The sequence below is a fragment of the Labeo rohita genome, chromosome 15 (assembly GCF_022985175.1).
Source record: "Labeo rohita strain BAU-BD-2019 chromosome 15, IGBB_LRoh.1.0, whole genome shotgun sequence".
NCBI lineage: Eukaryota > Metazoa > Chordata > Actinopteri > Cypriniformes > Cyprinidae > Labeo > Labeo rohita.
The window spans coordinates 33,118,766-33,132,686 of NC_066883.1; the positions used below are offsets into that span (position 1 = coordinate 33,118,766).

The 13,921-nt window shown below is 35.9% G+C and overlaps 1 protein-coding gene across 2 annotated transcripts in view; it reads right to left on the reverse strand.

Annotated features, from left to right (window-relative positions):
• The window catches only part of robo1 (roundabout, axon guidance receptor, homolog 1 (Drosophila)), a 343,575-nt gene that overhangs the window by 173,977 nt on the left and 155,677 nt on the right, over window positions 1-13,921 (reverse strand). For both annotated transcript variants that reach the window (XM_051128853.1, XM_051128852.1), the window contains exon 4: window positions 9,250-9,576. In XM_051128853.1, coding sequence (XP_050984810.1) covers window positions 9,250-9,576 — 327 coding nt within the window. The remainder of the gene's footprint in view (window positions 1-9,249; window positions 9,577-13,921) is intronic.

Consider the following 13,921-nt stretch of genomic DNA (forward strand, 5'->3'; position numbering starts at 1 on the left):
AGCAGCGGGACTAATACTTCGAGGGGGGAAGATTAGCCTCCGAGACACACTTCCTATCTGGGCCTCCGACCGAGAGGGACTGTACAATCAGCCGTGTTTATCGCAAATGGAGTTCAGCCAAGAGGAAATCACTCTGAATCACATGGGTCGTATCTACAGGCTCTTTCCACAGAAGGACCAAATAGTTTCGGCTACGCCGTGTTTATCGGGACGCCCGCATGGGCCCAAGTCAGGCGACGCTTGCTGCATCAGCACGACTCCCTTCAAGGCCGTACAAGAAGTGTGAGAACTAAACCGCTGAAGGACAAAACTCCAAATGAACCTCTATAAAGACATCCCAGGACAACTCTAAAGGCTCCTTCGGGCATTAAACGCCAGATTTTAGCCATAACAATTTCATAAATTAAGGTTGCACGCAATAGGGAATGATTTGCGCTAAGCCAGCTGGTTCCAGAGGGATTTACCTCGTGTTTGTGGACCGCCGTCCAGAAAATGACCTCGGGAGAAGTTATCTCCACCTGTCTGAGGATGCGGCGCATTTCCTGGGATCAAAGCGAGTCTGAAATGCTTGGTCATGGCGAAGGCCTCTAATTACCACCGATGAGCACATCTACCTACCTATCCTCCATTTCCAGCGAAGCCCAGATGCCCAGAGAAGATCAACATCCACCATCTGTTCAAACTATGCGTTTTTTTTTCCCCTCACACAGCTCTTTTATAGCTCTAACTTCTCCTGTTTCTTCACCGGTAGGGGATTTTATTGTTGCTTCAGTCATATCTATGCAAATGCGACACAACCTGAGGCTGTTTTAACAATCATGGATTTTAAAAAAAGCCAGTATGCAAAACACAGGGAGTGTATACATTTCCAGTGTACTCCAAGTTGTAGATTAAACAAATGTAGGGATGCTCTGGAACAGATACAGGAGCACAGGTCACGCTCAACTAACAACGTGTCCCGTTACCCTCACACCGCAATCCACCCTGAAGTTGTCATCCATCCATCCAGCGCTCGTCGCCGCTCATTACTGCGGTGAACTTTTAGACTCTGCTTCCATTCGTCCATCTCCCTTGTCCATGAGCTCAAAGGTGGGAGATTTTTGTCTTTCACAAAAGCAGAACAAAGCCCTAAAACTCCTTCTCGCCATTACTTCTCAAGCCACAGTTCGATGGGTTTCTGTATAATTCTCCAGCCCAGTTAGTGAGGATTTTAGAAACCAAGCAGGTACTGATCTTCTGTCCCAAATAGAGATGCCATTTTTTTAAACGAAGCACAACAGCTGCAGTTAGGGATGCATATTAGTAAAATCCTGTGTAATGGTGATAAACAGATAATTATTTTCATGGTCAATCACCAATAAATGGTGAATTTTAAAATGACAAAATATTAAAATATTTTTATTATATTATTTTGTTAGATTTAAACTAAATGTATGCAACAGAATGTACTTTTTAAAAATCTAAAAGCAATAAAAACTCAAACATTTTTAAGTTATGGTCAGCAAAATCCATCATTTATAATAAAACTCTTTCATCCAATAACAACTAAATGGCCAATATTTAAACCTATCACTTAAAAAAATATATTATAAAGGTGTAGTTTTATTATTATTATTATTATTATTATTATTACTATTATTATTATTATTATTATTAATTTATTTAAAAAATAAAAACAGTTACATGTAATGTCCAATAACAACTAAATGGCCAATATTATTATTATTATTATTATTGTTGTTGTTGTTGTTGTTGTTGTTATTATTTATTTATTTATTTATTTATTTAAAATAAAAACCTAAAAACTGTTTCATGTTATGTCCAAAAACAACTAAATGGCCAATATTACAACTATTATTATTATTACGAAAATTATTATAAACATAATAATAATGATAATAATAATAATTAATAATTATTATTATTATTATTATTTAAATTAAAATATTTTACTACTTTGTGTGAATAAATGTAAAAAAAAAAAAAAAAAACATTAACAATCAAATCAATTACATTAAAAATACTTTAAAAAATTAAATTTAGGCATCACAATATTATAAAGTATGAAAATTTGATTGACTGATTATTTTAATATTTGCTAAAGATTACACAAATGAACTTAAATGAGCAGGCTCAAATAAATATTGGCCGATACCAATACATAATAATAATAAAAAAAAAATAAAATCAGCTGATAATGTATATTATACCAATATATATTGTGCATTCCTAGCTGCAACCCCATTTCAGTCCTTTTATGCCACTAGAAATGAGACGTTGGAATCACATGACTAAATATGCACGGCAGATGTTGCATGGTTTGGGGGCCTGAAGTTGAAGCAATTAACCATGCTAATGCTAATCAGGTCGAGTATAAAACAAGAGCTTGTGTGGATCTCCAGAGAGATGAGAGCATGATAACATGGGAAAAACCAGGAAGAACCTGCACTTATCTTCTCTGGTCTCTTTTTATTTCCGTCCGTCCCCCCGAGGGCTGTCAGTAACTCCCCTCAGCGCTGTAATTAAACATCGCAGATTAGTTTTCCTTGTAATTTCTGGGCATCTGCAAATAGTCCCAGTGACGCTAAAAGAGAAACACACCCACCAGCCAATTAAAGAGAGCCGGTTTGCGACGATTACCCGTACTGACATCTCAAAAGCAGATGTGAGGAACGCTGTCCCCCTGCTTCTCTCGGGTTGGGAAATCACCTCAAATATACTTCATTCAACTATTTTCAGGGAAAAGGCCACTACTTAGCTTAATGCTGAGCCCGAGAGCCAAAATCCGCCGCCTACGTGTCTCCTCCGAAAAAACACAATTAAATTAATTTCCGTAATGTCAGCAGAGGTATGAAGAGGGTTGAAAGGATCATGGGACATTTTAATTGCTCCAAAGAATCACGTAAGTCGATTCTCACGGGACCCAAACTCTTGTCGTTTTGAGCTATAACGTGGCTCCCTCTTTTAATAACTTAATGAAACATAAATATTCTCAAAGCAAACAGTGGAAAGCACATTGGCGCTTGCGAAGGGGAAAAGACAAGGAAGTGAATTCTGCACAGCTATGATGAATCTATAATGGAAACGGTTAGTTTGAATATCAAAGGCGGTGGTAGCACGTAGATTTAGCGGAGGGGAACATCCTGTGAGGGAATAATGTGGGGTGTCACCCATTCTATCAGACGGCGAACGCCAACTGTCCCCCTCCATTTCACAGATTTTGGGTCTGTCATGATAGCAGCTTCTCCTTCGTGACAGTCCTTTTGGCCACTTTTACTGTTAAGAATAATACAGAATGTAGAGGAAGCGATGTGAAGAATATGCAGGAATGAAACTCCAAGTTTTGGAGAATATGAACTAAATGATAGTCCTTGTAATTTTAAATATAGTTCCGTGGAAACTAATCAGATTTTCTTTTAAACCAGTTATTAAAACTTAACTTTCAGCATCAGATTGGGAATGAAAAACTCTTCTTATTTAGATCAGGATACATATTTTTAAAAAATATTTTAATTGAATGATTTAATGATAATGATTTTCCAGCTTAATATGGGACTAAGTCTTTCTTAGACAGAGTCTAGAGAGTTCTTTAGACCGTTCCACATGTCCTGACGGGGTTATCGGGGTCTGGCGGACTGATCCACATTCCCACCGCAGCCCAAGAACTGGAAGAGTACACTATAATTAGAGGCTTTCCACATGCTGCAGCTATTTAGCATGCTAATACAGGACAAAGCTGACTTCTCAAAAGCATTACAGGTATAAAAAAAATTCAGAATAAGGGAATTGCTCTTTTTTGACTTACTTTCCAGTTAAAATATCTAAAAAGAGAGAGAAATCCTTACTGGAAAAACTACTGTTTAAACGTTTGGAATGGTAAGATATTTTAATGTTTTTGAAAGAAGTCTCTTCTGCTCACCAAAGTTGCATTTATTTGATCAAAAATACAGGAAAAACTGGAAAATTGTGAAATATTTTTACAATTCAACATATCTGTTCTCTATTTGAAAATGTTTTAAAATGAAATTTATTTCTGTGATGAAAAGCTGAATTTTCTGAAGTATACATACAAGTCTTAACTTAAGGTTTTAACACACACAAACACATATATATTATATTATATATATTATACACTACAAAAATGAATTCTTAATAACTGAATTAGACTTTTATGACTTATTTTCCAGATGAAATATCAAAAGTTTTTTAAGGCTTTTGAAAAAAGTCTCTTCTGCTCACCAAGGCTGCATTTACTTGACTAAAAATACAGTAAAAAGGGAAAATTGTGAAATATTATTACAATTTAAAAGCACTGTTTTCTATTTGAATATATTTTAAAATGTAATTTACTGTGATGCAAAGCTGAATTTTCAGCATCATTACACCAGTTTTCAGTGTCACATGATACTTCTGAAATCATTCTATGATGATTTGCTGCTTGAGAAACATTTCTTATAATTATCAATGCTGAAAACAGTTATGCTATGTAATATTTTTGAAGAAACGTTTTTTTCTTTGATGATTTTTTACAAATTGTTTTGGTTTTCACAGTCAATTTGGATCCATTTGAAGCATTTTTAGACAGTAAAAATACTTAAGTAAAATTATAACCCCAACTAATCAAATCTGTTGGTCGCTTCTGCTCACCAAGACTGTATTTATTTGAATAAAAATACAGTAAAAACAGGAGAATTGTGAAATATTATTACTATTTAAAATAACTGTTTTCTATTTGAATATATTTTATATGAAATTTATTTCTGTGATGAAAAGCTGAATTTTCTGAAATACACATACAAGTCTTTACTTAAGGTCTTGAGACATATATTACACACTACAAAAAAATTCACTCTTAATAAGTGAATTAGTTTTTCAGATGAAATATCTAAAAAGAGAGCAAAACCCTTATAAGACAAACTACTGTTCAAAAGTTTGGAATGGTAAGTTTTTTTTATTGTTTTGAAAGAAGTCTCTTCTGCTCACCAAGCCTGCATTTATTTGATTAAAATACTGTAAAAACAGGAAAATTGTGAAATATTATTACAATTTAAAATAACGGTTTTCTATTCACATATATTTTAAAATAAAATTTATTCCTGTAAAGCAAAGCTGAATTTTTATCATCATTACTCCAGTCACATGATTCTTTAGAAATCATTCTAAAATTCTGATTTGCTGCTCAAGAAAGATTTCTTATAGCCATCAATGTTGAAAACACAATATTTTTTTTCCATGATTATTTAATGAAAAGAAACAGTCACTTCTGATTAATTTTAATCATTTGTACACATCTAAACGGGAAAACCAGTAAAAAAATACTTTTTTTATAGTTATAACCCCAACTAATCGAACCTGTTTCACACTGTAAGTAGTCATAACAATAAAATGACACGTTACCGCCCATCAATCTTTTAACAATCTCACATTGTCATTTATGCGGGTCCTAAAACTCCCTTTTCTTTGATCGCCATTTTACAACTGTTTTTAGAGTGCGAGAAAACCTGCAACAGACATGTCTGTCATCCTTAAAACACAGCCTGATACTTGCATTATGCAACGTGTGGCCCGGAGCCATCGGGGTGAACCGTGAGCTCTTATGGATAAAGCCGGTCCCATCTTTTCTTACATTCCTCTTTCTCATTCTTTGTTCCTCTGCGAGTCATTATACTCTAACAAAGCATGACACATGAAGCATTATAAGCCCCTGAGTTTCATATTGAAACAAAAAGGGGCTAAATCCAACTTCAGGACATACACAGAGCAGAACCAATGCCCGGATTGCCCCATTTTACCTCGACGCGCAGCACAGAGCCTCTACTGTACGTGAAGTTAATAATAAACCCACAACAGATCTGCGCTAAGCGCCGTTGCCTGGCCAAACACGGCTTGTTGAAAGTTGGATTAGATTTACGGTCCGCCAGGTGTTGGGCGATCGTAAAAGCAGGATTATTAAAATAACTTTAGAAAAAGGAAAGATTGTGTACATAGTCTTCTTGTAAGAGCAGGCTAGGCAGAACAAATACATTTTGAGGTCTTAACTTCCTTTTCGGCGGTTTTCTTGGCAAACGGTGCGACTGACATTCCTGGTGTCAGTCTGAATAAGTAGGTGAGCGTTGATATCCGAGAACTGATAGATTTCTCTCTGCCTCCGACACTGACTGTCTAGTTCTGGATGGAAAAAGGGAGTTCAGGCAGGAATTCTACAACCTTCCTGTTGCAGGTTTCCATCATGGTTGCCTGAACGGGGTAATTACATGCGTGGCGGCGGGGCAGGGGGGCGGAGGGAGCGGACAGGCAGTGAGGGTTTCGAGCTTTGCCACTGTGTCATTATGGTCCTGTTTGAACCTTATTCAGAATAAGCAGCCTGAAGGCTGCGGCCAAACAGCCCGAGCTTTTCCTCATGTCGGGCCAAGTCGTCCGCCCGCCCGCCAAGCCTCTTGTTTTCGTTCTTGCAAAAAAAAGAAGGCCTCCAGAACAAATAGCGTACAGTATATCACCCTCTGCTTGATATATCGCATGATATTTTCTCACTTTTTAGTCTCCGAGCTCACATAATTTTCCCACCAACTTCAACGTATACAAATTTATGTTTCTCTTTGACCAACACTGACCTACAGAAGCTAATACAAACACTGCAGTACCCTTATGAAAACGCACAATGGCTTTACTCTAGTAGCACTAACTGTATTCTCAATATGGCTCAATATTTGAAAGGTTAAAAAAAATCAACTTTGTTTTCAATTTTATTACTTACTATTTGTGACCCTGGACCACAAAACCAGTCATAAGCAGCATATTTGTTGTATATATATTTGTAGTAATAGCCAACAATACATTGTATGGGTCAAAATTATTGATTACCAAAAATCATTAGGATATTAAATGAAGATCATGTTCCATAAAGATATTTTGCAAATTTCCTACCAAAAATATATCAAAACCTAATTTTTGATTAGTAATACGCAGTACTGAGAACGTCATTTGGACAACTTTAAAGGCGATTTTCTCAGTATTTAGACTTTTTTTTAAAAATTGACCCTCATGACCTCATGGTTTTGTGGACCAGTGTCACATTTATATATAGTAAATATAAATTTTTTCACAAAATGTAAGTAAAAACAAAGAAAAGAAAAGAAAAGAAAAGAAAAGAAAAGAAAAGAAAAGAAAAGAAAAGAAAAGAAAAGAAACAATAAAATAAAGCCAATTTATTATTATTTTTATTTATTTATTTTGTAATTTTGGTGTTTTTGTACAACAATTACTAGATTTCTAGTACTTTTTGCATAATCAGTGTTTTAAGACTTTTTTATATTAAATATTTACTGGAAAAAGTTTACTTCAAAAGTCATTTTACAAGACATTAAAACTTAAACATTATCCAGGTTATTTTTTCTTATTTATTATAATTTTTTATAACTAAAAATTTATTCATTTTATATTCAATATATATTCATTTATTTTAATTTATAATTTTATAATTAATTAAAAAAAAATATATTTGGTTGGTGTTCACAGTTACAATCACCACATTTCAAAAATATTTTTTTTTCTTAATCAGTGTTTTAAGGCTTTTATATAAGATTTATTGGAAAACAATACAAATTTACTTCAGATGCAAAATGTTGCAAGATGTTGAAACTCTTTCAAAACACTCTATTAAAAATCTTTACAGAGAACATAACCTAAATTCAGTTTATTTATCTTACCCCATTGTACAAACAGATTTTTAAGAATAGCTCTCAGTAAATTTTGCAAATGTGCTTTTTTAAAACAGTACAAAAATACAATTCGGAAAACATAATTATTCTCCGAAAACAAGTCTTATCAAGATCAACTATAAGGGTCCATAAGGGTCATATTTCTTTTCTTTTCATTTTTTTTTTTTTAGATTGCATCAACTGAAAGCTGAATAAATAAGCTTTCCATTGATGTATGTATGTTAGGATAAGACAATATTTGGCTGAGATACAGCTATTTGAAAATCTGGAATCTGAGGGTGCAAAAAAATATATATCTATAAATATTGAGAAAATCGCCTTTAAAGCTGTCCAAATGAAGTTCTTAGCAATGCATATTACTAATCAAAAATGATTTTCAAAAATTTGCAAAATATGTTCATGGAACATGATCTTTCCTTAATATCCTAATGATTTTTAGCATAAAAGAAAACTCAATAATTTTGACCCATACAATGTATTATTAGCTATTGCTAGAAATATACCCGTGATACTTAAGACTGGTTTTCTGGTCCAGGGTCACATATTGTATTTATTATATTAAAAAAAAAAAATAAAAATGCTGAATAATAAATCAATTTTTGTAATGTATGCAAGAACTACAGTACATTTCCATAAGGGTAGGGCTAGTTTTTAATAGCAGATCTTAAGAGTGAGTAAGCCATTGGCACACAGTACACGAGTGACTCGCCCCCCTCCGGGTCCAGCGCTGACTCGATTAGATTACAACAAGAGGGTTGGTGACAGCTCCTAGGCATACTTGAAAAGCGGTTGATATCCGAGATCAGTCCTTTCAAGCTTAAAGAGAGACGGTATGTAATGCATATCACGTCCGAGGCCAAGGAGAATCGCTGAAAACCACAAGTTTTAAGTAATAAGCCCATTTAAAGTACCTGCTTTGAGCCTGTACACAAAAACATTTTTGTGAATCCTTTTTAAAAAGAGAAAAAAATCGACCCCGTTGATGCACAACTCCTTGCACAGTTGGACAAATAGATACAGCACACATCAACAGATAAAGGTAACAGCTATCTTGTGATCTCTACTGTAAATATCAAACTATTGTGAGTTCGTTTATGGTTTTTATAGCTCAGGACCACCTACCGAGACCTATTCTGCTCTCCTCAGGCCGTCTGGCCCGTTTCCTCCATCAGGATCACCATGCAGGTCCAGTGGCACAGTCACATCCTGCCCATCTCCAGCGAGATTATCCGACCCACTGAGTCCATTGAGACTCAGAGACCCAAGAGGAAACTGGAAACGCTTTCTATTCAGCTGCAGAGGCTACAGACTCTCTTACATTCAGTTCGAGGCCAGGAAAGTCACAAACACAAAGCCAAATTAAGACTGGCCTGTTTTCAAACCGCTCCTGGAAGACGATACGAATCCTTTGGAACTGAACCGCTAAGCCTACGTTATCCAAACACATCCGAAATCTTAATATCGCATGCTATATGTAGACACCCATAAACCGCAAGAAACCAGCACGACAAGAAAGCAGCCGAGCACTTACTAGCTACTTCCAGCGAGGCGTTGTGGCTAACTGCTTCTCCCAGGTAGTTACGGGCCACACAAACGTAGGAGCCTTCGTCGGGTTTGCTGCGACGGCCATGCACGATGCGCAGGAAGAAAAGCGAGCCGCTGGGCAGGAGCATGCGGTGGGAGCGAGGGTTGTCCCGGTCCGTTTCCACACGCTCTCCATCTTTGTACCATTCCACAGTGGGGGTGGGACGTCCCTCTGCCTTGCAGTTTAGGGTGGCTGGTTCGCCTTTGGATACGATCAGATCAGAGGGATGTTCCACAATGCGGGGTGCGTAGTCTTCCTGCCGCAGACGGGATCCTGGGTAAAAAGAGAGATGTTTAAATAACATTTAATATCAGTTTAATCTAAAGTAATTTTATATCAAAACGCGATATGGACTAGTGTCTGTGAATATTAAGCCGCAAAAACACTATTTAAATAGGAATCTTGCATGTTCTGCATGTGTCTGTGTGAATGAATGGTGCAAACATGTGGTTTCATTTCACAAAACATAATTTTTAAAAGAATATTTTCCCAAAAAATTATTTACCAGAATTTATTTATCAGAAAAATGTAAATACACACACAGTATCTCTGAAAAAGGAAATAAAATAATATTCTTTATAAAATCAATTAATTAGAGATGATTTAATGAAACCATTAAAATAGAATCCATACAATTAATGGAAACATGATTTCAATTAATTAGACATGCTTTTCGATTAATAAACCTTTATGTAACCATTAAAACAGAGTGTACAAAGGAAGGATTGCTTCCAGGATGGCTGGATGGATGGATGAAGGAAATAAGGAAGGAAAGAAGGAAGGAAGGAAGGAAGGAAGGAAGAAAGAAAGAAAGAAAGAAAGAAAGAAAGAAAGAAAGAAAGAAAGAAAGAAAGAAAGAAAGAAAGAAAGAAAGAAAGGATAGATGAAGGACAGAAGGATGGAATAAAGGAAAGAAGGAAGAAAGGAAGGATGGATGGATGGATGGATGGATGGATAAATGGAAGAAAGGAAGGATAAATGGATGGATGGAATGAAGGAAGGAATGAAGGATGGAAGGATGAATGGAAGGAATGAAGGAATGAAGGATGGAAGGATGGATGGATGGATGGATGGATGGATGGATGGATGGATGGATGGATGGAAGGAATGAAGGAAGGAAGAAGGAAGGAAGAATGGAAGGATGGATGGATGGAGGAAATAAGGAAGAAAGAAAGAATGGAAGGATGGATGGATGGATGAAGGATAGAAGGATGGAATGAAGGAAAGATGGAAGGAAGGAAGGAAGGAAGGATGGATGGATGGATGGATAAATGGAAGAAAGGAAGGATGAATGGATAGAATGAAAGAAGGAATGAAGGATTGAAGGATGGAAGGATGGATGGAAGGAATGAAGGAAGGAAGGACATATGGACAGATGGATGGCAGGATAGATGGATGGAAGAATGAAGGATGGATGGATGGATGGATAGATTGATGGATGGAGGGACGGAGGAAGGGAGGAAGGAAAGATGGATGGATAGATAGATAGATAGATAGATAGACAGATAGATAGATAGATAGACAGATAGATAGATAGATAGATACCAGCCAATTACAATCAAGAATTCAATAACACTGTGGTATAAATTTTAAAACACAATTCAGAAATCGAATGGATAGACAGCTTCCTTAAGTTTCCAAAGCTCGCTCAATTATGCTGTTCTGATTTACGAACATGATCAGTATTCAAGCAATATTAATGACGATCAATTTTCCAATGCGCTTCAGGTCAGATGAGATTCTGTTTTGTATCCCAATGCAAATTTAATACAAATAAATTGTGCCGCTGACTTGCTCCAGATGGATGCATCCCGATATATTCATGCCTGAACGTGATGACTTTTGGCTACAGAAGCGACTGAAGTGCATGATGTCATGGGGATGCATTACAACACACAGCTATTTAAAGCAATAGCTGACCCCAAAATGGATTTTTGGTCACCATATGCTCACCCTCATCTGTATGGCTGTTTGCCATACAATGGAAGTGAATGGTGACCAAAGCTTGTCGAACTCCAAAAAGACGAAAAGTAGCAGAAAATGTGACTCTTTGAAAGCCTCTCTGCAATTTTCTCAGTGTATAAGCACAAATCTTCATTTAAGCTTCTTTTAAATGTTGGTCACCACTGACTAACACTATATGGAAAGAAAGAAAGAAACATGAGGGAGAATGAACCATTCCTTGAAATTTTTGCGTGCAATTCCTGAAGCAGGTGTTGATAACTTCCTACGAACATACTGGTGTGGCTTTGACTAGCACAAAAGCTCTAGGAGGGAATGAAGCCCTTCATTACTCAAATCTCTCTGTTCTTTGGACTGCAGCAGACCTGTGCTTAAACCAAGCCACTGTCATTTCGGTGGTGCGCCACTTCCCTGATCAAAGACGTGAAATGAGAGGGCTGTAAAGTTAGGGATGAGGGGGTGTTTGGAGGAAAAGAGAGATAAGAGGCATTACAGAGAGACACACATCAGACAGCTCCGTGGATGTCTGGGTTTATGTGTGTGTGTGTGCGTTTGAAGGCTGGAAGTGTAAAGGAAGCACAGTCACTGCGTAGGGAAACACAAAAGTAGCTAAAATTGGAGACAGCCAATCTGCCGTTCTGGGCTTAAGTCGTTTGCTTGTGTTCAGAGACCAGTGAACTGCACCCGTAAGACCTGGTTTATATGCAAATGAGGCCTGCATCTTTAATGCCTAACGGCTACAATATAGTGTGTGTGCATCTTCTCAGCACTGCCCTTTGGAGTCCATTCAGCCCCAATTAAAAAGAGCTAGGATTAATTGGCAGTACAGGGTCAAAATTCACTCATCCAACCCCCAAGCCTTTTTACTCCCGCTCCATCCCATCCCCCGTTCCTTACATCCAGCTATCCCTCCCTCCGGCCCTTCTGTGGAAGGAGAGCTCCATAAGACAGCGTCTATGAGCATTAAATCATCCTGAACATCAGCGAGAGTCTGCTCTAGGTAATGCATTCATTGATTTGCATGTTGCGGAGAGAAGAATGGTTGGCTCGCGTGTTTACAGTATGTGTAAATATGTAATGGTAAGATAATGAGCAGCGCTTTCTGATGCATTCAAATGCACTGCGGGCCCGCAGGACGACACACTACCAGTAGTTTTATGCAAACAACACAAAGTGAATGCATAATGGTTATTGTCTGCTAACAGCCATGTGAAAGTACTGTTTATGTACAGAAATTACCTGACATTGGATATACAACATTACTATTATTATTAGTCTAAATGCATAAAATGAATAAGATCTAATATAATTATTACTATAAAAAAATACATATATTTTTTTTAAACTTTGGAAAAAAAAATATAAAAGCAACATCTAAGCATGACCAAAACACAGTTCTTCCGCAAAAAGCATAAATAAATAAAATAAATAAAAAATCTAATTATAATATATATATATATATATATATATACACAAATTTTGTAATAAAATGCATGCCGTTTTATTTTTGTTTAATTTTATTTTTTTTCAGAATAAAAAATTAAATAAAATATAAAACAATATAAAATAATAAAATAAAATAAAATAAAATAAAATAAAAATAGACCAAGCAGAAAGTCAAAAAAATAAAACTCATTTTTGGCTGCTTTATAATATTAGTATTGACTGAAAAAAACAAACAAACAAACAAACAAACAAAAAAAACAAACAGTAGCTATGCTAATTGAAATTGAGAATAAGAATAAGCTTTTTGACTCTGACTTTAAATAAATCAATCAATAAATAAATAAATAAATATATTATATATAATGCATTATCTAAGCAACACCATGCTTCTAAACATTGTTCTTCTGCCAAAACACATGCGGTTTTACTTTTTATTTAATTTTTATTATTATTTTCATTATAAAATAAAATAAAAAATAAAATAATGACCAATCAGAAGCACACAAAATTTTCAGCACTGACTGAAAAAACAGTAGCTAAGCTAATATTGAAACAACAAGCTTTTTGACTTAGATTTTATATTGATTTTATATACACACTCATTATTACACACTTATTTCACACTCAATCCAATTTGATGTTTATCTGTAGAATGCATAAAGACATTTTCTATTATTTTAAAAAACATTTTATGTCAATATTTGATTAAATGTTGTATCCAATGAGTTTTTTGTAGCAATCCAATAAGTGCTCAATCCAATAAGTGTTCATTATATATATGAGCATTATATCAGCCACCTCCCATTCTCTTAACATCAGCCGCAGCACCAGCTATTGAAAAATCCAATGTGTTTGCCTATAATAAAAAGAATGAATATTAAAGAATGGTGACAGGAGAGGAGATTTCTAATAGAGCGGAGTCGAAAAAAAAATGAGCATGAAAATGGCTCAGGGTAATCTCTCAGACAGAGCGTCCGAATATTAAGTTAACCTGTTCAGGTTCGGCTCTTCGATCCTGTTATAGCAGTCTGACTTCATTTATGCTGGCTGCATATGCTTAGAGAAGTATCTAGTTTGAGAGAAGGAAAACTACCCTCCCTCCTCCACCTCCTCCTCCTGAGGTGCTCATGAGTCCACTCACAAAGTCAGAAGACCTCACTACATGCAATATTCCCTCTGCACTTTGAAATGCAGAAGCCCTGCTCTCGCT